At 39.1% G+C, this 26,925-nt stretch overlaps 1 protein-coding gene across 2 annotated transcripts in view; it reads left to right on the top strand.

Annotated features, from left to right (window-relative positions):
* GPATCH2 (G-patch domain containing 2) overlaps nucleotides 1-26,925 on the top strand; it is a 136,956-nt gene that overhangs the window by 15,765 nt on the left and 94,266 nt on the right. For both annotated transcript variants that reach the window (XM_080919209.1, XM_080919210.1), the window contains exons 4-5: nucleotides 925-1,107; nucleotides 1,518-1,597. In XM_080919209.1, coding sequence (XP_080775335.1) covers nucleotides 925-1,107; nucleotides 1,518-1,597 — 263 coding nt within the window. The remainder of the gene's footprint in view (nucleotides 1-924; nucleotides 1,108-1,517; nucleotides 1,598-26,925) is intronic.

Below are 26,925 nucleotides of genomic sequence, written 5' to 3'. Positions count from 1 at the left end.
GTTAGTGACAATTCAGATATAAGGTAGTCACTCTCAAGTGAGTTTCTGATTGCGTTTATTAGACCTGCTCTGTGGCATTTTAATTTACCTCTCCTATGAAATGTTAATATTTAAGTTTTTTAAATTGTAATTTTTTTTAAACATAGTCCCTTATATATTATTCCTTATGATAAAAGCCAATTTCATTCCGTGTGAGCATGAGAGCAATAGTTTGTTAATGATGGGAATGTTTTCTATCTACATATTATGAGTACATATTTAATTAAACACTAGGAGTAAACATATATATGTGTATATATATACATATATATATGGGATAATTATTCTAAACATGATCAATTAAATGATTAAGACAACAAACTTTCAAAGTTATTATATGGAAATTTTTATCTAGAGTGAAATTTTATTCATTTTCAATCATTTCAATCAGATTAAATTGTAATTTTTAACAAAATACTTTTATTAGTTTCCTAATTTTACAGTTGCTTTTAACTCTGTTTATTTAAACTAAATCTGTTTGTCATATATCATCCTCAGCTAAACTTTAGACTCTTTTGCATTGCTTTTGTTTTATGATTGCAGTTTCTATTTTAATAGTAAGAGATTTCAAAATCAGAATCCTTTAAAAGGAAAAGGGATTGTTTACATATGAAAACTCTTCCAAACAAACCATCAGCATCGTAGGATCTTAGTGACACACTTTCAAATTTTGTTTCTTATTTTTGTAAGCTGTCTACATCCTATACATTTTTATATGTTTATCTCTATGCAGCTTTTAATAATTCCTTTAGAGGTTAAGTGGATGTAATTTAAGGTCATTTTACCGGTGTGCTAGGTTCCCCTTGTCGACATCAGTGAATAATTGTTGTTCCTGAAATATCTGTTGCCATGATGAAATGACTCTTGGGATGTCTGTCTGTCCAGGTGATGATGAGCAGAGCGACTGGTTCTATGAGAAGGAGTCGGGAGGAGCGTGTGGGATTGCCGGAGTCGTGCCCTGGTGGGAAAAGGAAGACCCTGCTGAGTTGGACAGCAACCTCCCTGACCCTGTGTTTGAGAGCATCCTAAGTGGCTCCTTCCCTCTCATGTCAAATCCTGGCAGAAGAGGTCAGTAGTTCTCTCTGAGTGCTGGATAGGCTCACTGGAAGGATTACCAGAGTGGAGACAGTAGAGACACAGAATGCTCTAGTGTGGCTTGCTGGACCCTCACCCCAGGACTGCAGTCCCCCATTTTGACATCATTGAAAATGCTGGCTCTCTTACAGCACTCCTCAGGACGGTGTTGCCAGGAGTGTGGATCTGAGAAAGTTGTAGTGTGCGAATGCTAGCTAGTTTAGTCAGAGCCTAAGAGCCCTCTGGCAATTACCTCAGGTCTTTTAAGTGTGAATTTCACATTCTCCCCAGTAATTTTTTTGGTGTTCACAACTATCAGCAAATTAGTTTTAATTCTCTGTTGACAGGATCTTCGGTGTTCCAGTCATCACAGAATCTTCTAAATTGACTGTTTGATTTCCCAGGTTTCCAAGCTAGACTCAGTTGCCTTCATGGAATGCCTTCAAAGAATATTAAAAAATCTGGAGGGGCCCCACCTTCAATGGTAGGCATGCTTTTTTATTGAATTGTCATGTTTAGAAATGTTTCCATTTCTCTGGAATAAAAAAAAAAAAAAATCACATCCTCATTCTTCATTTATATTCTAATGTTATACTTAAAAATAATCCATTTTTTTTGTAGGCTACAAACTGGACCAGTGAGATTCCCCTATAAGGCAAATCTTCTAATGCTAATCCGTTAGTTATATTTTGAACACCTGGGGAATGGCATTCGAGGGAACCTGGCTCCGGTCCTCTTCCCTGGAGGAGTACACTGAAGCCTGTGATGCAGACCTGGGGCTGTTTGGATACCGCATTGGTGCTCTTTCTTTTAGCCAGACGTGAATCTGACTGGGGAGGCATCCTTGGGATGTAGGTTGACCCAGGGTAGATAAAAACTACAAACTACTGTGTATTTTTATATATTTTCTCATTTATGGTTTTTAACATTGGATCTATTTATGTATTGCTTGCTTTGCCAAATGCTAACTAAAGATAGAAAATTGAAAAATATAATTTAACCCAAGTATTCCTTAACATTTCTATGACTGGTTATGATGCAGTTTTGGTATCTGACTGTTGTAGATAAGAAATGATGCATTGCCATTCGTGGTTCATTTTAACCGAAGTCTCTACCTGAGAGGTGTAAAACAGTTGTGTTTCATTCTGGTACTTTAATAAGGTGATGTAAACAATAGGTGGGGTTGATAAGCTTTGCTCAAGTTTATGTCTTATTTGATTTTCTTCATACTTGGGTAATTGTTCTGTAGTAATCCTGTTGCTGTAGTTTTTGCTGCACTGCAAAAGTCCCCCTACCTCTCACACAGCCCAGTCAAGACAAACTGGTCAGCATCAGGGGATCATCCACTCTTCCATTCTTAGTGCTGTGTGTCTGAGCCTTGAACTAGTCACAGCTGCCTCACTGGCTTGGAGTTGATGAGATCACTGATGCGTGTGTTCAACAATACTGCATGACCGAGTCCCCCATCATGTCTAAAGTGAGATGCTTGTTCATCCTTAGGATGGCAGCCCATGTGTGCCATTGAGTTTCAGAAATACTTGCATAAGCTCATTTTCACCAATCAGGAGGGAAATCAAGCATTCCCACTGGTGATAATTCTTACATTTTACTAGTTCATGCCATTTGAGGTTTTTAAAATGGTTATATTAAAATGATGACTATTTTTCTAAAATTCCTGTAATTGATAGTCTTTGTGGTATAATGTTTTCATGCTATATAGTTTGATTGTCAGTTCAGCATTTAATGACTAAATATCATTGAAAAGGAAATGAAAAGTTGACATTGCTTTTACCTCAGATTATATGTTCTGAAAGATTAAAAATTAAGTAGGAACGTGTGACAGTGTCTCTGGAGAGACTGAACACGACAGTACAAGTTGAGCCTCCTGACTTACCCATGTTTAAAGATGCAGAGATGTGCTTAGTAATCATAGTAGGGACTTTTATACTGTGTCTCAGAGAAAAACTTTGTGTTTTTCTGAATTACAGAAATGCTTTTGTTCTGTATGGTCACTCACTGTCCTTCAGATCTGAGTAAGTCGCTGTGACACCCCAGCCTCTGAACCTCACCAATCATGAATCTAGATGAGTGCTATCTAATTCTTGGCTTAGTTTTACCTATTTTTATTTTTGGTCCACTGCTTGCTTGAGCATAGCTGGGATTTGTAGCCCATTTTCTGGGCTTATTGCAGCCTCACGGTGGTGTTTTATAGAAGCTATCACACTGATAGGCTAGCGTCATGCTGCTGATGATACATGGCTTCTCCATACCGAAAGCTGCCTTCCCGTCTACATTGTAAAGAGATGATCAGGCCTCGCATCATGGAGATATTCTGTGTGTGCGTTTTACTCGGAATGAGTGCGTTGGGCCATGGCGTGTTCGTCTGGTCAGATTTTTCCTGCAGACAGAGGACTCCTGAAGGCTTTTTTCCCTAATAATCCCAAATTGTCCTTGTTTAGATTTTACATGCTGTAATTTTTTCCCAATAAAATCTCTGACTTGGGTAATAAAGGTAAGATTTTCAGTTTGTGCTGATATCTTTCAATCTTCCATATGGTTTTGTTCATCAGATATATAGTTTATTAACTTCAGAACATTAACCTGCTGAGGCAGTCATCATTAAGGGGTATCTGGTATTTCTTATAATAAGAAATTAAATTTATTTAGCATAGATTCACACTGGGAAAAACAAACCTTATTTGAGAGATTCATTTCATGATTCGATTAGAACCTGTGTAGCTCCAACCCATTAATGAGGATGACAACAGAGGCTCTGAGTGGGAAATGATGGTGAAGGGTCTGTGAAGGAAATGACAGGAGCCTAACTGAATATGGCTGTTCTCAGGTGACTGCCCATACTCCACACAGGGTATATAATACTAAAGTCTTTGTACCCACATGGGGAACAGGAAACCATTGCGCCTTCAGCACGGTCAGACACCTCAGCACAGTTTGTGGAGGTCTGCGGTTCCCATCTTCTCATCAGCTGCTGCTACATAATGTTATGTGTGAATTTATGTTTAAAGGTATTTACTATGTATTGTTGATTCATGAATGTCGGAAGGCTGAACGAAGATTCTCTAAGAAGTACTTTGTCCTTAAGGCTCACAATGACCTTCTCATGTTTAGTAACAATGGCAGACTTCATTTTCAACCTGAATTTGAAGACTGAATTTGAAAGCAGCAAGTTCACCAGATAAAGCACAGAAATGTCAATAACCCAGTACTCTGTAGGTCACCCAAAAGACACTTGCTTAGAGTATCAGAGGTGCAGTAAGGAGGCAGTCCATGCTCCTCTCAGCCAGGAGTACTCACTTTGTTTACAGAATAAGGTGCAGTAAGGAGGCAGTCCGTGCTCCTCTCAGCCAGGAGTGCTCACTTTGTGAGGCAGCTCAGTTTTTATTGCTGTGCACACACCCAAGAAGATCTGTAAAGTTCTGAGTGTTGCCTTTCAGGTTATAAATACATTTTATCTGGTACATAGTTTTCAGATTGAGAATCTGCAAAGAGAAACAAAAAATTGAGTATAATTTTTGTAGAAAGCAGTGTGGAATTGTAGAATAGTGGTTCTCAACCTTTGGGTCATGACCCCCACAGGGGTTGGATATCAGATATTCTGTATATCAGATAATTACATTTTTATTCATAACAATAGCAAAATTAGTTCTGAAGTAGCAACAAAGTAATTTATGGTTGGCATCACCAGAACATGAGGAACTGTATTAAAGGGTCCCAGCATTAGGAGATTGAGAACCGCTGTCATAGAGGGTTAACATATGGGGAACTCACAGACTTGTGAATTCACTCTGGCTCTTAGTATTACTTGAACATACATTGTAAACCTCAGTTTCTTGTTTTGTTAAGTACAGACTGTTTATAGAAGTGCTGGCAGGCTTAAATGAGGTAAAGAACACTGTCCTAGGCTTAGGTCCACCTTTGGCACACAGTGTGATAAGTTATTGCAGGTAATTGCATAGCTGGGAATGCAGCTTACATTTTACCATGAATCCAAGTGTAGACTTGACCTTCAACTTTTCAATTTATATTCTATATAGAATTTGACATTGCCTCAGTAGAGTGCTTTATTTTATAGACTTTTTTTATTTTATAGATTACGTTTGTATCTTATTTATGTTTGATCTGATTTCTGTCTTTAATATAGTCTGAAGAATTGTTCTGAATGAATTTTTCGTTAGCAAGTCTTTAAGTTTCAAAATTGAAGTGAAAGCTCTAAGAGCCTGTCTCTTCATGCCTCCTCTGCCTCTAATCATCAAACTATTCTTTTATGCTGCTTAAGAGGTTTGCATCCAGTTTTAATCCTTAAGTAATGTGTCCATGTATATGTGATTTTCCATGTCCTGAGAATTTACTGTTGGGAAGAACTGCTTAGTAGTGTCTGTTAGTAATGCCAGCACTTGAGAGGCAGAGACTCAGGAGTTAAGGATCAGCCTTGGTACCAGCAAATTTGAGGTCAGCCTGTACTGTATGAGACCTAGTCTCAAAAAACACAAGGAGAATAATCACTGATGTTGTCTGGTTAGAAACTCGAGTTTCCTGGTGCCCTGTTAGCCAGCCTTTTCCTACGTAATTTTAAGAGAATTGTTACTTCTGTGGAATCTGCTAGGGTTTTACTGCTGTGAGCAGGCAGCTCTTACAAAGGACAACATTCAGAGGTTCAGTCCATTATCAAGGTGGGAGCCTAGCAGCAACCAGGCAGACATGGGGCTGGAGGAGCTGAAAGTTCTACATCTTCATCCAAAGGCAAACAGGAGAAGACCAGCTTCCAAGCAGCTAGGATGAGGGTCTTAAAAGCCCATGCTAAAATTGGCATGCTTCCTTCAACAACACACTCCCTAGATCAAGCATATTCAAACCACCGCAGGAAGTCACACAGAAGATGTAGCCTGCAGCCTTGACATTTCTAGACTTTAATCATTAAGTACTGTTCAGAATGACAGCACAGTAATGATGCTGGAAACTATCTCGAGGAGACTATCCTTGCAGCATGATTCAGTAACCTTACTGAAGGGTAGCTGTCCATTCGGCCAGGATACCCTACTCCTTGTTGTTTTGTTTTGCTTTTGTTTGCTTTTAACAGAGTCTCCCTGTAGCCCTGGTGGTGTGGAACTCACTATGTAGCCCAGACTGGCTTTGAGCCTGCAGAGATCTGCCTGCCTCTTCCCAGTTCTGGGATTAAAAGTGCTCACCACATGCCTGTCTCAGACTATCCTACTCTTAAGTATTCCAATTAACTTGTGTTTTAAACTAATGCTTCATTAGTGGCTTAATATCCACTGAAGTTATTCAGATAATGGTGGCTGCTGAAAGATTGGGAGGAAAGGCCCATGTTAAATTCCAGTGTGTGAAAGTCAGTGTTGTGTAAGATACTGTGGTAAAATAGAGGTTTTTAAATGCTTACAACTGCTTGAAGACCAGTTTTGTGTGACTAAAAGACCATGGAGGATTTTTGTTTAAAAAAAAGTGAGTGTGCAGGAGTTGATATTTTATGTCTGCATTTTCAAATATATGATCAAAGCCTGCATGTTAACTTTGTACAAAGTGTCCCGCCATTTTTCATACATACCTTGTAACACTTAGAGTAAAGGAGCCCTCAGGGTAGGCAGTTTGTGCTGTGAAGGACCATGAACGATGTGGTAGGTACTTTCTTTATGAAGTTGTGTTGACAGTGACTGTCCTACTATATAGACTCTTCCTATGAAGTGCTCAGTGTTTGTGGTGCACTTTTGTGAGATTCTAGAATAGGAATATTTAGGCTCTTCTATAGCCCATTACTGAGAAGGCGCATTTAAAATGGAATTGGTTTGAATAAAGGATTTAAATAACCTATTTTTTTTCAGACAAAGAGAAAAGAGTTTATAATAGAAAATAGATCTAAAATAATGTAAAATAACACAGCCCATGTCTGCAACTATATTTTGATTATAAGGTGAGTATTGTTCAAGCCCATTTTAGCAGAAAATTTAGCAGCTAAATCCTTTATTATTATCTTTTTGCCTAGAAATCTGTATTCCTAGAACATTTTTGGAGACTTTGGAGAATGTATATTTAGAAAGTTATATTCTAATTATGCTAATTCTATAAATTTAATGTTCTTTTCAGTATCAGCTTGAGATTTAAATTTCAAGCTATTTTAATCTTAGAATTTTTTGAGATACAATGGGTTTTATAGGAAAGTACAAATTAATAAAATGTTAATATTTCTCATAAGAAATCTAGTATTTTCTGTTTGCTTTCATTTTTTTACTTTCATATTAAGTTGTATTTTATATTGTGAAACTTTAATGACCATAATTGATAATTGAAAATGTAAATCTCATAACATCTTGCTAAGTAGGATCAATATTAATATAGCTATACTTGGATTATATTTTTAATGTAGATATATATTAAGGGTGCATTGTAGTACACCCATTCATCCACTTAGTTCACTTGAATACTTATATGTTCACCATGTGCTTAAAATCTCCTTAAGAAGCACATGCAAACAAACAGTTATGATATTTAATGGGACCAACTGCGACTACATATATTTTTCCGTAGATTAAGTACTTGCGCTTGCCTCTCTCCTGACTTAGTATAGATGTGGCTTCATGTGTTTGAATTTGGGCTGTGATCTTCAGTGTGCTGTGCCATGTGAAATACATACAACACTGCTCAGTATGTGATGGATTCGTTCTATGTACTCTATATATTTAAGTTAATACTATTAACATTTCTATAAAGTAGGTTTATGTTTACATCTTAAACTGTTCTTTTCTTTGGTAAAACAAAATGAATAGGATTTGGACCTTTCTTCATATTGCTGTCATGTTGCTAATAAATATAAATAAATTATCTTCCAAAAGTAGTCCGAATTTCTGTTTAGCATATGCAAGTGTTAGCTATGTTGAGATAGCTGTCTCAGTCTTCATGATGCTGAATGGCAGCTACAATTAAGAAGTGCAGTAATAATCATAAAGTATTTATGGCTTTGAGTGTGTTAATAATTGGCTCCTGGTACTTTCTTACCAATCTTTCATGTCGTTCAGTCTAGAGCATTCTGGCCAGTTTTCCTGTTCTCCGTGTTAATTCACTCTTCTCCTTCCCTCCAGGGAAGCCTGTCTTCTCTCTTAGCCTGTTGCTGCAATTCAGTCAACCTTGATGAAATCTGTGTCTTCTGTAACTTGGTAAGATTCTGGGACAGTCTCTTCAGGATGCTTTAGCTGATACCTGAAGGATGAGGTAGCACTTGCTAACTCATGGAGGGTAGGAAGTGGCAGGTATGAAGGCATAGCAAGTGCTTGAGTTGACATGCCATGGCCCAGATAATTGATTAGATAAATGTGGAGGGGCTTATTGGATCATAGTCCACAGTAATCTTGTGAAGCCATGTCACCCCTGCTTGTACTGATAGTTGTATAGAAAGTGCCTTACGTAAGTGTCAGCTAAGATTGTATCCGAGGTTTAAGTTCCATCCTATTCCTCCACTTGATATGAGCCAGAGAATGGACTGAACCTGAATTTACCACTGGAATCTTCTATCTCAATATGTGAATAGTGTCCTCTTACTCAAGCAAGATCGGTCAGTGCTGAGTCACTAGACTCAACAGAGCTTCAACTGTGTGTGCCCAAGCCTTGCATCTTCCTGCTAGGAGTGAGTATGTCACGGTCACCTACAGCTTTTATTTTAATGACTAAAAGTGATCTTGGGTGGAGAAGAGTAAGCAGACAAAAGTAGCCAGGGTGTTGCGATGGGGCTGTGGGAGAAAGAAGACACAATTAGGAAGGGCAGGACAGTTGGAAGACATGAAGGCTACTGCAAAACATTTGTAGGCCACAGTGATTTTCCAACCTTAACAATGTAGTGCTGTTCCTCAGGTCCCTCTCCCACTAACCACCAGCCTGGGGAAGGAAGCATGTGTGAGCCTCACATCGGTTCATTCAGCTAAGGGGTTAGGATCAGGAAACTTTGTAAGTGGTATTTAGATGGGACTTAGACTGTTCTGTTTAATGTTTAATCATAGATTATACCAAGAGTTAATGTGTAAGTGCTTGTATTCACTTCTGACCTGTGACTACCCAGATGCCATACCTTCTACATTTAAAAAACAAGTTGTATAACAGTAACATATTTTTTTGTCACTTAGAGAAATGGCTTCAGATTAATATTTTTTAGATATCCATAGACTTGTTTGTTTTTGAAACATAGTCTCATGTATTCCAAGCTGGCTTTGAACTTGCTGTAGAGCCAAGCTAGGATGGTGTCCACCCTTTCCAAGTGTTACATCCCGAGCACACATCTCCTTGCCCTACTACCTTTGGATTGGACTCCCTGATGAATCTTTAAAACATGGGAATTTTTAAAAAGTAGGATGTGTCTATGTTTCTGTGAATACGGGTTCTTTGTGTGTCCCAGGCTGGCAGGAGTTTTCTGGGTGGCGTCCAGTTGATCCTTTCTCCTCAGAATCCAGAGTGCTGTGGTTATAGACGTAATACACAGTGTCTGGCTGTTTAGGACTTAAAATACATTTTAGATTCTAGCTACATAAATGCTATATTTCTATGTTGTATACAAAGAAACCTTTGAATATTCAGAGTGCTCCTTATTTTTAAGACATTGAGCCTGAGTTCTGGAAGCAGAAGCAGGTGAATCTTGGGAAGTTCCAGGCCAGCCAGCCTTGCCAGCAACATCATGAGTGCTGGCCAGCTAGGGCTACTTAGCAAGTCCCTGTCTCAGACAAGCCCCTTTTCTCACTGTTAAGAGATCCATTGCTGCTGACTGCTGACCACGTGATTCCACTTCACAAACGGACGTCCCCACCCATGCCTTTTCCTGGTGCCCTGTACAGTGCCTGTGACATTGCCTGAGTCCCTGTTACTTTCTGTCCCTTTAAACCAAAGTCAGGGAGGTAGAAATGCTGCCTACATTTTACTTTTTCCAATGCTTGTTCATCTCTGGTTTTCTGCTTTTTATGTTGCTGTTAAAATTTTTCTGATGGTCTATAAAACTCAGTTTTCTAATTTGCCTTTAGATATGTCAGAAACCTACTATCAGAAAAGTTCAAAAAAAAATCAGTGATGGGCAGAACATTTCCAAATACTATTTAGTAAGCTTTTTGTACTGAAATCACCTGCACATCCTCCAGCTGAAGGTCAATTTACAAAACTCAGGATTCCCGAAGAAATTATTCAATCGGAAAACTTCTTTTATACTGTTGAGTTAATGTATGCCAATCAGATATTTATTGCCTACTGTTTAAGAAATGGGGTTCTGATAACCCACAGGTAGATCCAAACAGTGTACCTCAGTTTTAATCCAACACAATTTGTGTTTCTAGTTTTCAATACTATGTTTGATAATTGTCATTACTGAGGGAATAAACTGAAAGTTGGATAAATTTTTGTTGTTCTGTTAAAGCATAGCTTCAGGAAATTGTTTGGAGATGGTTTTCTATCAGAGTGTTTCAGAAAAATTAATAAATACAACTCTGAACCTGTAGGGATGTGTTTAGCAGTCGGCTACAATATATTATAGCAACCTTAAAAACATGTCTCGGATTTGTAAGGATTTCATATTGGCTTGGACTTGTAACATTTAGTCCAGATAACTAGTCTTTAAGCTCAATGAGTTAACAGCTTATTTAGTTTCATTTCCAAATATCTTTGATCAACTAATTTTTTTTCTATTTTTAGTACTATGGATTGAACCCAGGTCTCCTACACACCTCAAAAACACTCTACCAATGAGATTCATCCCTATCTATTTATCTATTTATCTATCTATTTATCTATCTATCTATCTATCTGATTTATTTTTATTTATTTATTTATTTATTTATTTATTTATTTATTTATTTATTTATTGAGACAGGATCTCACTAAGTTGTGTAAGAGAGCCTCTGTATCCCAAGGGCATCCTTCTGCTTCAGGCACCTAATCAGGTCTGAGGACAACCCAGTAACTTTTCTTACTTTTTGATTTCCAAAACTATTTTTATGTGTCACAACACTTGCTACAACAGTAAGTGTATGTTACACCGGATTGGGAGACAGTGTCACCTTGGTCTCACATGTAGTGCACAGTGGAGGCTTTGAATGTGTTTGATTTGCACTGGTGTAGGTTAGGTATAGTCAATTAGACATGTGTATCTTAGTCCTCCAATACCTAAGCTTGATTAGCATACATTAATTTGAAAAGGGAGGAGGAGAAAACAATTATTTAGGGAAACAGTGGCTGTTGTGGGGTTAGATTTGAGCTTGACCTTGGTTTTGCACTGTCTTCGTCTTCCCAACTGCACAGCTGTTTCTTTCGTCCATCCAATGCCACTGTCCCTCCTCTGCAGTCCCCTCTCTCACCACTCAGGCTGTGTTCTCATTCTCTTACATGGCAAGACATTCTGGTTTCTAATTCTTACTACTTATAGCTCCTACATTCTTGGCTTCCCAGTTTTAAACAACTACCATTGACTTTGTAATAAAACCCAGAGTTTTTCCTTCCTGTGCCACCTGTGGTCTTCAACAGTCATGTCCTTTCCAAGTGGTCACAGTGGCTTTTGAGACCCTGCCCCTGGCCACGCCTTTGAGTCTTCAACCTTGGCATGTGTTGTTCACTCTTTCTGTCAGCATCACACTCGTCATCCCTTCTTCAGACCTTCAACTCTCATCTGGAATGGCAGCGTTGTGGTTCTTTATCTGTCTGTCTGCCCACCCATCATCCATGGGTACTCAGCAGTTTTATACTTTTGTTGTCTGCTGTGTGCTATTGTATGTGCATTCATTGACTGTTACCTTGATAGTCCAGTTCTCAGCACAGAGTTTGTGCTTCACATCTTTTTTCCTTCAGTTTTGATAGTGATTAATTGTGTCTGTCTCATTTTAAGGATATTTTCTACAGTTAACTAGTAAGGATGCCAGTGTGATTATAACATTCCCAACTAGAATTGGTGTCTGAGTTCTTCAGTGTTTACACTCTGGCCGAGGAAGCATGTATCTCACAGCAGATTCTATTTGAACCTGTGCTAACAAGTTAATTGAATGCCTTGTCACAGATGCAGAACTTGTGTGACTGGGAGGTCCTGAGCTATTTTACCTGTAGGGTTTCCCCATAGGTCAGGACTGGAAAGGATGACAGAGGCCACTAGCTGCAGGGAGCATTCAGTGCAGACTTCCACTGAATTGCAGTGACTGTAACAATAACTTCCCCTTGAAGGACAGCTCCTTTGAAATTTGGATTTGCGCGTGATAAACTTTGAACCTGTGCTGAAATCTAGGTTAACAGCTGATGGAAGGAAGTATGTGAGTCAAGGAGTTGAATCTAGAATCAGTGTTTTAAAATCAGATGTTACAGTGCTGGAGAGATGGTTCAATGGTTAAGGCCACTTGCTTCTCTTTTAGAGTGCTCAGCTTTGAGTCCCAGTACCCACACAGTGGCCCACAACCTTTTGCAGCTCCTATTTGAGGGGATCTGATGCCCTTGTTGGGCCTCCATGGGCACCAGACCTATTTAGGTCACAGATATCCAAATAGGCAGAACCACTCATACATGGGGGGACATCAGACACCACACAGAACCCGTTAAAGCGATGCTTCACTTCCAGTCCCAGTGGATTCTGGGATCTGATGCTTCCCTCAGCTGCTCTCAGCTTTTGCACATAAAGCTGCGCAGCAGTCTTCCAGCCTTCCAGCTTTTGATTTTCCATCTTCGATGCTGCTTTCTTCTCTGTTCTCTTTGTCCTTACAGCCTTTTGTTAGCCTTTCAGTCAGGCTTTGGGAGAAACCCCCAGTAATACTAATTGCACGGTCACTGTGTTTTATTTACTGTGAAGTTACACCTGATGTCCTTTTCATTTTGATTATTTTACAAAGTGACATACACAGGGTTTGAAAGTCTAGTGGTCAAATGTGGCGTACAGCGTCCTCCCCTGTGCCGTCACTTCCACACTAGTCCTGCTAGAACAATGTCTGCCACTGGACAACTTGTATTTTCGACTATCTGAGAGATCATAGGCTAGACTTAGATCATCATTGCTGTTACAGCATATTTTAAATTATTAAGTAATTTGTCTTTTATATGAGCTTTTTAATATAAATACGTCAATAAAAATCCCTTATTTCCGTAGTAGTGTCTCACAGTATTTAGTGTCATTTTATTATTGCCAAATAGTGCTTTAGTTTCTTTGCCAATGCCCTTCATTTAATGCTAAGAGTCTGAGGTAGGTATTATTGTGCTTTCCATGTGATGCACCAGGAAACTGGGCACAAATGGCTTACCAAGGACCCAGGGGCTGGGCGCAGTGAGTAAGAAGGCTTGCCATGGTGCTATGCAAGCATAGAGATTCCAGCATCCACAGACAAGCTGTGTGACTAAGCTCTCCTGAGGTGGGTGGAGAAAGGATCACTGTGGCTTGCTAGCCAGCCTGACTAGCAGGAGTGGCACAGGGGAAGGGATGCACCAACTCTCAGTTCACCGAGAGACGGCCTCAGGCTTGCACATGTACACCTGCATGGGCACACACATTCACGCACGCTAGATAACCAAATGTGTTCAGGATTTTGGCAAATGGTAGATTCAGGGCTTAGTTTCTGTCCTGTGGGACATTCCTCAAGGATGTAACTGTCAGGTTCCATAGGCTTCTCTGTAAAGGCAAAATGCTTATATTCCCAGTCGGTTTTCCAGTTGATTTTATAAATCCTGGATGGGCATATTAGATCTCAAAAATTAGGAATTTTAACTATTTTGGTCAATTTAATGAATTAGAAAAATCATTATTTTTGTATTTGATTGGTGAGACTTCATCCTATCTTTGAAGATGCATTATTTTCATCAAGTAAATATACATCCATCCCTTTTCCTAAGCTTTTCCTTCCTTTACTCAGGGATCTTCTTGTTTAACCTGTCAGATCATAATTTGCATTTTAATCATTTTCTGATTCTTTAGAAAGGAAGTTGTGAATTCTGTGCATCTTTTTGTTCTAAGAGCTTGGTTAAGGTTAAATAATCGTGTGCCTGGCAGTAGCTAGACTCTCATTAATAGTAGCATAGCCGCACTTGACCAGTGCAGAGATTGGAAGATGTAGGAGATTTCCCAGAAACAGAGACAGCACCTGAGTGTGGGTGCAGGGTCCCACAGTTTAAGGGATTCAGCTTTCTGGGAATCTCTATGCTCTTGATTCTGGCTCTAGTGCTCCTACTTGAAGGCTCTCTTTTAAAAGACCTCAAGAATGAACTTAAATTTATTGTTCACTTGTACAAGTTACTTGATTAAAAACTAACTGGGTTTTCATTCTGAAGATGAATACAGGAAATTTTATTGTTGAGTGTTCAAGTTATCTTTTGAAATTGTTTGAAATTTTATAGAAATAATTTGTCTGCAGCCCAAAGCTTGGCATTACTGGCATGCATGGTGGTTCTCCCAGAATCCCAGCCTTACCTACAAGCCTAGGGCTGCAGGAGTTTATGCTTAGCCCAGGCTCCAGGACTCCACCTCTCCAAAAAACTATACCAACAACCAACAGACAGATAAACAAAAACCAAGCAGGCACACACACACAGCGACAGACGCTGAGTGGGTGTCCAGCATCTGGAATCCACCCCTTCTCCCAGTTCTTCACCCTCATTCTTAACTGGAATCTAGTCTTGTACTGTCTGTCTTAACTAGACAGACATTATGTCTGTTATTGAGATGCCTTTACTTTCATCGGAATACCCTTAAAGGTGCAGGCTGTCTTGCCAAGGTGAACTTCCTGTCCTCCAGTGTCTCAGTCTTTAACTCCGCTTCACAGTGTATCACTGTGAAGGACAGGAAGGGCACTGCAGACAGTTTATGTATAGAAAAGGTAAAGGTAGCTTCTGCATCTGTACACATGCATTCTTTACATTATCTCATTTCTGGTTGGTAATTGTTGAGTTTATTTTATCACTATGAGAATATAAACTTGTTTTCACAATAATTTGTAATTAGGAATTTCATTAAAAGTGAATTAAGACATGAATATGTATGAAGAAATTAGATGTTCTAACCATGAATATATGGCATCCCAATGTCTTGAGTGAATTACAGACTTTACTCATTTCTGGGCCATTTGTTTTATATATAGATTAAATGTAGATAATTACTCATTTGACAGGTTATTTTATTACTTTGATAAATCTCTAAGTACCATGTGCAGTTATGGGCTGATTATTATAATTCTTTTATTAATAACCAAAATTATCATTTTTATATGAATTCAGATTTGAAAATTAGAATTTGGTTTTGCTTAAAGTCAGTTGTACTATCTTTTGGCTTAGTAACATACTTTGAAAATTGTGGGTTTTAATAACTTTTAAAGTTCCATATTAAACCTAAAAATATAACTACTTTTAAGTTGAACTATAAATACTGGCTTCTATATGGAAGCATAAATGTAATTTTACTCAATCCACTTTAAAAGCGATGGATTAATTTTATGCAGTACATTGATGTATTAGGTTTAAGATTTATCATTAGAGTTTATAGATTCTTCGGTCACATCCACAGAGCATCTAAATGTGTGATAATTATTTGACTACTTAGTCTGACACTTCAATAGTACTATATGGCTTATGGATAATACATGGTTAAGTTGCTTAGAAAATATTTACAAGCTTATTAAGATTCACTAAGCCAAAGAATAAAATTAACAGTTTCTAATCTAATGTCCTGTTTGAATGACCAGTTTTAAAGTTGTATGTGGTTTTCCCCAAAGATTGCATTTTCTCACTCAAAGTCCATTTTATCTGCCCTCCTAGGCTGTCTCAGGGAAGCACATCTCTCCTGTCTATGGAATGCATTTTATTTAATTTTATAGTTTTTATGATACCATATATTAGAGATTGCCAAAAATATAGAAAAATTTTAGAGAACATTTTTGGATTTGATGGATTACCACTCTTGAAAGGGAAACAAAACACTAACTATTTCTAGTCCTGCATTATTTACCGCATGGGTGGTTAAATGCTACTTTCAGCCTCATAAAATTAAAAGGGAGAAATCTGCCAACTGTAGCAGGAATTGGATCTAGGAAGAGTGGTACAGAGCCAAAATATTGCTACAGAATTAAATGTCAAAAATCTTCTTTAATAGTAGATATATAGGTCACAGTGCTTGGTTATGATTAATACATTTAATCTAAATCACAGAAAGTTGCACTCTCCTTTTCCATAAAATACAATAGGACACAAATCAGTTTTACTGTAGATGGATAACAATTGGAAAATAATGCATCTTCCCGCCCAATAAATTGTCAGTTATACCTTTTAACTAAAATCAATTCATCATTCCAAAATTTATTACAATTTCTAATAATAAATCTCCTGAAATGTTTATTCATTTGGCTTTTGATACATTTGTGCCACTTCTGCTATGGTCTAATGTTTTCTCTTTTGATTCATTGTAAATTAGAAAATCTATTTTCAGTCAATTTTCTAGTGAGGAAGTTAAAATCTATAACCCCGTACCTTCTTCACTCTCCTGTGTACATTTTAATACCCTTGAACTTGAACTTAAATGCAATCCAGTAAATTCTTTTCAATAGGAGATTAAAGGACTTTTTTAGCAGAACTTGCAGGAAGGCTGAGGTTTCCTAAGAGGAGTGCACAGCGGGTTGTTAGATGACTGTTCCCATTGATTCGTTCTCAATTGAGGTCCATGGTGTGCCGTCAGTTCATGTAAAGTGTTCGCAAGGAGGCAGGATCTGTTTGAATTAGGGTCAAATACTGATCATAATTGGAACCTACTTCTCAGCAGCATTAACTCAGAGGTGCCATTCCAAGTGAGCAGAGCTAGATGTGTCTGGCCCACAGCTTGTACTGAGTGAGGTCCTCTCATTAATCTCACCTCTAGTTTGGCTGCATGCTTTTATTTTGTAAGTATGTCTTTTTATATTGCTGCTTCATAGTCTGTCCTAAGCCCGAGAAATATCTGCTTATTCTTATGGAATGTATCCCCACAGCGTGGTTGTTACCTTCAGAGATTTCATTTGTGGTGTGTGTACATTTCCCATCTTTGCTATCTTCAGTTGCACGTGAGCCCATTTTCCTGACAGTGCAGTGACCACCAGCTGTGCACTCAACTGGAGGCCTTGACTTCTCCCCAGCACTCCCACTGTGCTTTCATACAGAACTTGAGAAGGGAAGCAGGGATTAGCTTCTTCTCTCATTCGGTCAGTGAAAATGCATCTATCTGCACCCAGAACATCCTGAGGCCGGGTGTCAAGTCTAAACTTTTAAACTTTTGCACAGAGTTCTCCAGCACCTTTCAGAATGGTCATTGTGAGGAATAAAGATGGTATGAACTAATTGGACTGAAATCCTTAACTTCAGATTGGTGTTGTTGCAATCAAAGGAGACATGACTGATGTAGCAGCTAAAGAACAATGCTGCGGTCCGAGCAGCCTTCTGAGAACTCGGTAGTCTAACTAACTGCACATTAGCATGAATACTCTACTACTGAGTGCTCAGAGCAGCCTTCTGAGAACCCAGTGCTCTAACTAACTGCACATTAACATGAATATGCTACTACAGAGATCAGACTTTACTTGCAAGTCTTTCTTCTTTTTCTTTTCTTTTTAAATTTTTGAGGTCTGGTGTTACTGGGGATTGAACCTAGGGCTCACACATCGGGTCTCTTTTATCTCAAAGTAGTACATTAGAAAAACTGTGAACTTAAAAATTAAATATTAAGAAGTCAATTAAAAATTTAACATTTTGATAGATTCTTTAAAATATATTATTCATTTGGGTTAACCAAATTAATTTCTATATTAAAAATTACAAGTTTTGATAAATGCAGCTAGCTATACAGGCTTTAATCTCTGACTTCTGTGTACTTCTTAATTTGTTTTTCTTATCACATTAAACATGAAAGTATATCAAATCATGTTCTTTCAAGTAAAAATACATAAATATCAAAAGCTTGTGCCTTTTAAAGACCAGTAATAGTTTTTTATTAGCATATGTTAATATACTTAATATTTTCATTATGACATTTCTCTCTCTCTTTCTCTGTCTGTCTCTCTCTCTCTCTCTCTCTCTCTCTCACACACACACACACACACACATACACACACATGCACACACAATGTTTATAATCTACTTTGCTTAGTTCACCCTTATGACCATTCTTCCCAGTTAGACCCAATTCTGTTTTCCTGACTTTTGTTATGGCATCGATGAGTTTAACTGGAGTCATGTAGAAGAGCATGGCTTACCAGTGGCTACACCGCAGAATAAACCTACTTCTCAGCTGCCACATTAACTGTCTGTGTCCTCGAGGCGAGGTAGGCTCTTGTGAGCCTCCCCCAACCCCTCTTAGCAACCGTACAGGGAGAAGGCCATGCCAGCCCTCCCCCCTCATAATGGAATGTTGACCACACCCAATCTTATGCAGGTCTGTGGATGTAATCACAGAGCTCAGAGTATGTCATGCCTGGAACACAGTGCTTCTGGACACTCCATTCCACATACCAGCTCTTAACCTAATCTAGAGCTGAGCACTCAGCAGTCACTGCTTCAGCACATTGATGGCTTCTGAGTTGCTATAGTTATCTTTTCCCCCTGCAGAAAGAAGGTGCTTTGACCAGAGCCTGCAGCAGCACAAATCTGTGGATTTATTCATAGCCCAGCAGCCACTTTGTTGATGTTGGGACCCTTTACTTACCAGTTATGGGTGTCAAATAGAATTCCTTCTGTCCTTCTCTACATCTTTGGCTTTACGTCTCTTTCCACATTTGTATTCTATGTCTACCTAGTTGTTATGTCCTGAATGTGCCTTGTCAGCCTCTACTGATCTCTCATTGTCACCATGTAAAACATTGCATGACTGAGGTTCAGGTTTGGAAATGTCCTCCTCAAGATGCAATTTAGTTTAAACGTCCTCTGAAATTTGTGCCCACCCTGAGGCATCAATCTCCTCCTGACCTCCAGCTTTCCTTCAGACAGACGTAGCAATTTCTAGAATGATGTAAACAGCATAGACCTGAGAAGACACAATAATTCCTTTCATCCCATGCTTTCCTGACTGTATGTTGATCTCAGAGCTTCATTGCTGTCATCCTTAGAGTACATCCGATGACTTGAGCTATATTATTCATTTACTTCAGGTACCCAGAGCTTTGGTGTCTAAGGGCCTTAAAAAGGCAGAGGATCCACTTGTAAGGACTAGTTTTGGGAAGTCTGCACACCTTAGATGGAGTCCCTGGGACAGGTATTCAGAGGCAAACCCTTTTTAAAGAGCTGTTCTGGTTGGAAGGAAGGATACAGATATTTACTGGCCAAATGATGCACACCTGTGTCTCCATCAGCATAAACTACAAATCAGGGCGTGACTAGCATCCTTCTTGTCCTTGGGAGGATGGGGAGATGAGTGCCAATGTGGTGAAAGTGAACTTTCAGTGTGTCATGTGAGGATGGAAAGATGGTAAGTACACCTGAACAGTAGACTTCTTTTGATCCCTTAGGGACAGCATTCTCTAAACAGATAATGCACAGATGTGTCATTTCCTCAGAGTTGACCACAGAAGTATTATAACCTCCAGTTGAGAGTTCAGGCACTTTTCTGAAAAGTTAATACCTTTGTCCTTTTGTCCTAATTTGAATCTATGCAACGTGGCACTCAATTGCTTTTTCTTCTAATCCTTGAGAGTAGAGTGAGATCTAATGATTCTTTTCTATGGGATCAGGAAGATGTGTACTGTTTTTCTACTTGTAGAAATGAAACTCTGCCTTACCTTTGTTAGAATCTGCTTTGAACAATTCTTGAATTCTTAACAAGACTTCAGTTTGGCCACATAAACACCAAAGACCAAAATGACCTGCATTTTTCTTACATTCACAGAGAAATGACTACCTCTACAGTTACTGTATGAAAAGTTGGTATCAAATGACCTATATTATATATGTGAATGTATATTCCATTTATTTGAAACTAATAATAATTTGACAGGTACTCATTGAGGGCTACAGAGTTTTCTCAGGAGAGTGAGCCTTGTTTGACTTCATCCAGCTCTTTTCTTTCCTGTAGTATCTGAGAAGGAAGATTGATTTAACCTGTACATTTCTTTTCCTATTACTTGGATTGTCTTTTAGAACACTTGTTTGCTTATAAGACACATGTGTGTTTTTTTAGCTGCACAGTTAGAGTGGCTGTCATTCTGACACTTTTCTAGACACACATGCCAGGCTCTGCTCATACCCACCTTGTTCCCTGCCTTCTTTTGCTCCGTCCTCCCCGCCCTAGGAGCCTCCCCAGGAGCTGCTCCCCATCTGGTTTCATGTCTTATTTTTTCTTGATCTGAACTTCACTTATGAGAGAAAATATGTAAAATTTGCCTCTGAGTCTTGTTTCTTCTGTTGCTTACCATTATCTCTTCTGGGTCTGTTTATTTTCTCATAAGGAGATTGGTTGGTTTGTTTGGTTTTGTTCTGGGTATCAAACTCAGAGTCTTTCCTGTACAAGGCAAGCACTCTACCCTTGAACTACAGCTCACAACCTTTCTGTTTATCTGTAACAGGAGAAAAGCTATCTGCACGGCTGCTTGCTTTAGAGGTAGAGCTTATGAGCAGCTTTACTGAAGAGGTGGCCACTTTCTAGGTAAAACAAGGGTTGGCACTCTCAACAGGAATACACTTGTGTGGGGCAGTGAGTGGCTTCAAGTAGACACAGGAATGGTGGCTTTCTAGATGGGGTGGTGGCATGAGACATGAAGTGGGATGGGAAGGTACTGGCACATCGAAAGTTAACAAGGGCAGATGGCCATTCTGGGAGATCTGTAGAGATTCAGTGTGTGAGTTCACACAAGTCATACTAGAGAAACTGCAGCTAGTACCAACCAGGAATACAATACAACTTCGTCTCCCAGAATTGGCTCACATGAAAAGCTCTCTTACTTCCTGGCAAACTGATTGTTACTGAAGGTATCTCAAAGATATATGTGCTTGTCATGGCTTTCAATTGAGTTCATGCAAACAAAAAAATTGTCACATCATTGAATTCTTTTTCATTGTGTTTAAATTACATACTGCTAGATTTGTATGCTTAGAGTAAAATACTTAATTTATTCTTCCCATTAAATTGTTACCTCAGTCAGGGAGAAGGGTGCGGATATCCCACTGATGTCAATTGACTTTCCACTGTAAGTTTGCCTGTGGAGAATGTTCCTTTAGGGAGTTTTAATTTGTTTCACCTGTACAATGACCTGATCTCTGACAACCCTGAGTATGTGAAAGAAGCTGTAAAGAAGGGATTCCTGCGTCTGAGATTGCATTCCTAAGGGTGTTAATAATAGGATTTGAAGTCTTTCAAGGACTGTCGACATATTGGATTAGTTCAGTTAAATTTGAACCAAAGTTCAACTTTTTTTTAAACAAAAAAAAAAAAAGGAAAGAAAAGAAACTTAATTCTTTACAATGGTGATATCACTTTACTAATTACAATAATTCAAAAGCACAAAGCTGTGTGTAAAAAGTTGCCATGGAACAGAGCAGGGTCTTGATGGTTTCTGCAATGTCATCTTTGGACATGGTTTGGTCCGGCTGTCAGTACTACTGCTGTGGGTTCTTTGTAGTGAAGGCTATTTTTGTTGCCAAGATTGTAAGTTCTCTCACTACTTTCTGCCTTGGTTGATAGTTTGTCTTTCTTGTTCATATCCTAGGCTGCTCAGCGTGTGCTAACATAACATCAGGTCAGAGTCTCACCTTGATTCTCTCTGTATGTCTTGAGTTTTTCTCTCTACTACGGCTTCTTCTTGGCTTCTGTGGTCAGGTTTCTTTTTTTTCTACCTTCTAGGTGACTAACATTCTTTTGCTTGTTTTGGTTTCTTTTTCTCTTTTTGATTAGAATTTTGTCTTTTGTCACCACACTTTGAACTCCAGTTTCTCCAGAGAGGCAACAGCTTTTCTGCCTTTCTAGAAACAATGGACGCAGGACTCCCTTCTTTACAGTTGCTTCTACATGCTCAGAGTCATTGAACATGCAAATCATGGTACGGAACTTTCTGGTTTCTGAGAACCCCATGGTTGTCAGCATATCTTCCATCTTCCTGAGAGATGATAACATCTCAATTCTATGGGCTTTTTAAACCCTGGGTGGGGAGCATAGCTCAGCCCTCCACCACTGTGTTGGCGAGAAACCAAATACAGTTGGAAAGTACCATCAGGATAGTTCTGGTAAAGATCTCTGCTGGTCCTTTATCAAACCAAGAGTCACTATTTACCATCCTTTTTTTCTGATTATTTCCACAAGGTGATCATGCAGATTTGACTTGATAGAACATTCCCACTACCACCTCCTCTCTCAGTGAGGATCTCATCATGTAGCCAGAACTGTAGCTTCAGGTGACTCTGAACTCCTGAGTGCTAGGATCACAGGCACACACGACCACTCCTATCATACATACCAATCTTTTCTTGAAAGAGGATGCACTTTATGTAAATAAATAGAACCCTTTGTTGTTGTTTCTTACCGTATTTAAGACAGAAGTCATCATTGAGCTGAAGAATGAAAACATTTATTACATAGTCATTTGGGGTATAGACTTGACAGCTCACACAAGTTGTGTTCTGGCAGACATATAAATGTATTATACTTTTGGGAACTATCACAGAGGTCATTTCTGCTGTGCTTTTGACTGGCTGTCTTTCTAAATAGTACTTTATGAAACATCATGCTGTTGAGGAGAAAAAGCAGGATTGTGGATCCAGGAACTAACTGCCTTTGAGTTGCAGCTTGCAGCCTGAGGCAGAGGGACTTTGTTCTGTCTCTCTCGCCATCTTGCTGTATGTTCTCCCTATGACCTCTGTCTCCTTCATACATTTACTGCTATGTGCAGTTACCCCCTCCTTTATCTTCCGTGGCTAAGTGCTGGGACTTAAACTTCTTAGAGGGGGAAGGGACTCCTTTCTGACTTGTCCACTTCACTTCTTGATGTCTAAAACAGTACTTTACACATTCCAGAAGTTGTCCTAGCTTTTATTGTGGAAAACACAGTGATGGAAGCCACTTCAGGGTTAAGGATTTTCTTAACTGAGAGTGCCAGGGTATGGTTCATCATTGCAGAGAAGTTGCAGAGGCAAGAGCGTGAGACAATATGCATCCTTGTGCAGAAGCAGAGGAACCGTTGAATGCATGCATGGCCGCACTCAGCTTGTTTCTGCCGCTCTTAAACAGCCCAAGACCCTAAAACCAAGAGAATGGTGCCACCCACAGTGGGCAGCTCTTCACACCTTGGTTAGTGCTATCCTGACAGTCCTCTGTTAGACATACCCACAGTCCATGCTAATCTAGACAATTCCTCTTAGAGACTTTGAGGTGATGATGCAAAGTTGACAATGATAGCTGACCATGCTGGAACTCAACATACTGTCTCAGAATTAACATGGGGTTCTTAGGAACACTAATCTAGACCTGTTTGTAGATATTTCTTTGTGGAAACCCTGATCTATCCATTTGTAATTCTAGTGCTTAAATCAAACACAAGTGAAAAATAAAAGTTTTCATTTCTGGCTAGCTTAAGCAATGGTGAATACCCATGTGTGTGTTATACTTGAGGTTCATGGCCAGCTTAGAAAGTGGGGAATAATCATGTATGTGTTATGCTTGAGGTTCATGACTAGCTTAGGAAATAGGGAATACCCATATATGTGTTATGTTTGAGGTTCATGGATGATTGTGTCAGGAAAGAAACCTGATGGAAGGCATTTGGGTAGATTTTAGTGTAGGTAGGTAGTGGAGAAGTGCTGAGGCGATTCAATTGAGGAGGTACCTGGTCACGGGACTTAACATAAAGTCAGTCTGTCTGGTCTACCTGGACAAGGGTTAGCGATTTATTGTCACAGAAAAGAAAATCAAAGGAACATGTTCATCTAGGCTGCCCACCTCTGATTCCGTATTAAATGTGTCACCACTCTGTCCTCTTTCTACTGTAAAGAGCAGACACAGGAAGGAATATGGATTCAAAAGCAAACTAACTATATTCTTTGTCCTAAATTGTGTGTTAGAGCCAGTGGATACTTTGAAAAAGTTTAAGATCCAGGTCTTTCATTATAATTTTTTGGTAAGCTATGTAGGAAAAGATACTCATGTGCATTTAATCCTAGCACTCAGGAGGCAGATTCAAGCAGATCTCTGTTAGTTCAAGCCTAGCATGGTCTAAATAGTGAGTTCCAGTGCAGCCAAGGGTATTAAAGAGGCTCTGTCTTTAAAAAAAAAAAAGCTTCTTCTGATGAGTCCACCAGTCCTGGCCAAACCCTCTTCTACTGCTGGTGGCAGGCACGCCTCCCTGCTCCAGCACCCTTCTCTGTCTTCTCTCTCTACCTGCAGCCTGACTAGTATTCTAGGATCTGCCTCCTGCTTACCCACTGTGCTGCTCTTCCCACAGTTGTCCTAACAGCAGCTTTCTGAAACATGGGTCAGCCAGTGCCTCCCATGCACTTTTAACATTGTTATTTGCATGGGTTTCCCTTTGTCCATTGGCTTTCTAAGGGCTCTAAACTTGTTTAGTGTATTTCTTTTCACTTTGGTCTCTACAGTTTGAGATTTATTTTGCATTTCTAAAAGCTTTATTTTATATAAGAGAATGAAAGGAGTGTTCTGCAGCCAAATTTGTATAGGGAATGCTACATGAAGCAATTTAAGCATATCTACAGTTCTCTGATGCATTAAAACAAGATTTATCAAGAAGAATAATGATTTTTAGTATTTCCTGGAAGGAAACAATCCTTCCCTCTTTGCTTGCTTTGAAATAGTTTTTGGAACTCATATTTTGGGAAATGCTGTTAATACTTTTGCAAACAGGGAATTTAGGTCTTTATCTTGATTCTGCTCTTAACCGTATCTGAGATAAATTGATTGTAGAGTCCAAAGTATTCTAACACTTCTTTCCTTCCTTAAAGTACCTCTGATGCAGGTCAAAATGAATTTCTTCTAAACCTGTCTATATTTTAAAAAGCAAGATATAGCATATATGTGAAGTATGTGCTTGTATATATATATGTGTGTGTGTGTGTATGTGTGTGTGTGTATATACAACTTACAGGATTTAGAAATGTATGCATATTTATCAGACAAACACAGGCATATTCATTTTAAGAAAGGACTGGCCTGTAGGCTTCCTGTCCAGCTTACAAGAAAAGCTCTACGCCTTTTAGTGAGGTCCTGGAGATAACTTCCTAGAGGCCCACGATGCTATGTTTATCATGACTTTGCCTCAGCCTGCAACTTTATGGTAATTCAATAATATGTGGTTTAGGATGTATGTGCATTTCCTATTAAAGAATTGAATATTTGAACTTCCCGAACCTTTTGACAGTTGCAAACATTCCTGACACAGGCTTCCCTTCACCAGGCTGTACAACAAGTAGATGCATCTGCTTTGCCAGTTCCTGGCTGAGTTAACCCGTAGCTAGGAACTCTGCACAGGTTGAGGAGAAATAAAGCAGAAGGCAGGAGACAACTTAGGGTACGACCCTTCATCTGAAAGCATTCCGAGCAAATGAGGTGGAAGAGTGTGTTAAATAGAGCAGGTTGAGTTTCTTGACAAAGTGAAATTTATGTTTGTCTTAAACTTGCATGTGTTTGTTTTTGTTCATGGGTGTTACCCCCCCCTGGCAAGAGTATCTGGGTAGCAAATTGTGGGATCTTCTTCCTCCAGAAGTGCCAGGGATCAAACTGGAGTTGTCAGGCTTGGCAGCAAAGCACCTCTACCTGATAAATTGTATCATGCTGAAATTTTATAGTATTAATTGTTTTAATTATTATGTGCCTATCCGAATGTCTTATCTGTACATTTGTCTGTCTTTCTGTCTGAGTATATGTATGTGAGTGCAATCGCTCCCAGAAGCCAGAGGCGTCTGATGTCTTAGAGCTGACATCGTATGAACTGATGGGCTCCCTGATATGGGTGTTGGGAACTGAACTCAGGTTCTTTGCAAAAGCAGTGCTCTAACCGCCGAGCGATCCCCGAGAGCCTGGCTTGTTAGTTTTGATCTTCCATCGTGTCTGTTGCCTTCACATTTGTGACTGCTGCCTATGTTCCTCGGATTCTGGTCAGTTCTGTCGCTTTGTTTCCTCTCTGTGGTTCTCTGTGTTAGGTGTCTGTGCATCACAAGCACCAGTGTTGAATCTTAAGAGCTCTCCTGCCACACACCATCAGGCTTTCACTTATTTATTCCGTGGCTTCTATGGGCTTCTTTATAATAACCACTAACATTCATGGTTTCCTTCTTCCCTTACAGAAGTATCCTTTGTCATTTTGTTATTGCCATCTTTTTCATTCCTCCTTTTAGTGCTAATTTTCTTTTCCATTTCTCATTTGAAAACCTGATAATCAAATCAGTTGTTTGAAACTATGAAGACACTGGAGTAATTTAAAAATAAATTTTAAAAATTATTTTTAGTTCTGTGTATTTGTGTGTCTCTGTGTAGACATTTGCATGTAGGTGCAGGTGTCCTTAGAGGCCAGAAGAGGGCGTTAGAGACTGTGTTGAGCATCCCACAGTGGGTGCTTAGGAACTGACCTCTGGTGCTCTGCAAGAAATGATCATGTGCTTAATCAGAACCAGCCCCCAGCCCCTTCTTTCTCCTTGTTTCTGTTTAGTTGATTTTCCTGTGCTGCATCATAGGTCATTTCTTCTGTATTGTAATTACTTGATTTTTCTTTCTTTTCCTTTTTTTTTTCTTTTTTTTTTTCCTTTTTTTCTTTTTTGGTCCAAAATGTTATTTACTGTATTCTGGCTATTAAGAAGAATTACCCATGCAGTTATTCTGTAAGGAAAGTTAGTGTTCTGTGCTTTAATCGT

This window comes from Micromys minutus (assembly GCF_963924665.1).
Source record: "Micromys minutus genome assembly, chromosome: 1".
In the NCBI taxonomy this organism is placed as follows: domain Eukaryota; kingdom Metazoa; phylum Chordata; class Mammalia; order Rodentia; family Muridae; genus Micromys; species Micromys minutus.
The sequence above is the reverse complement of the archived record's forward strand: the minus strand, read 5'-3'. Positions and strand labels throughout refer to the sequence as shown.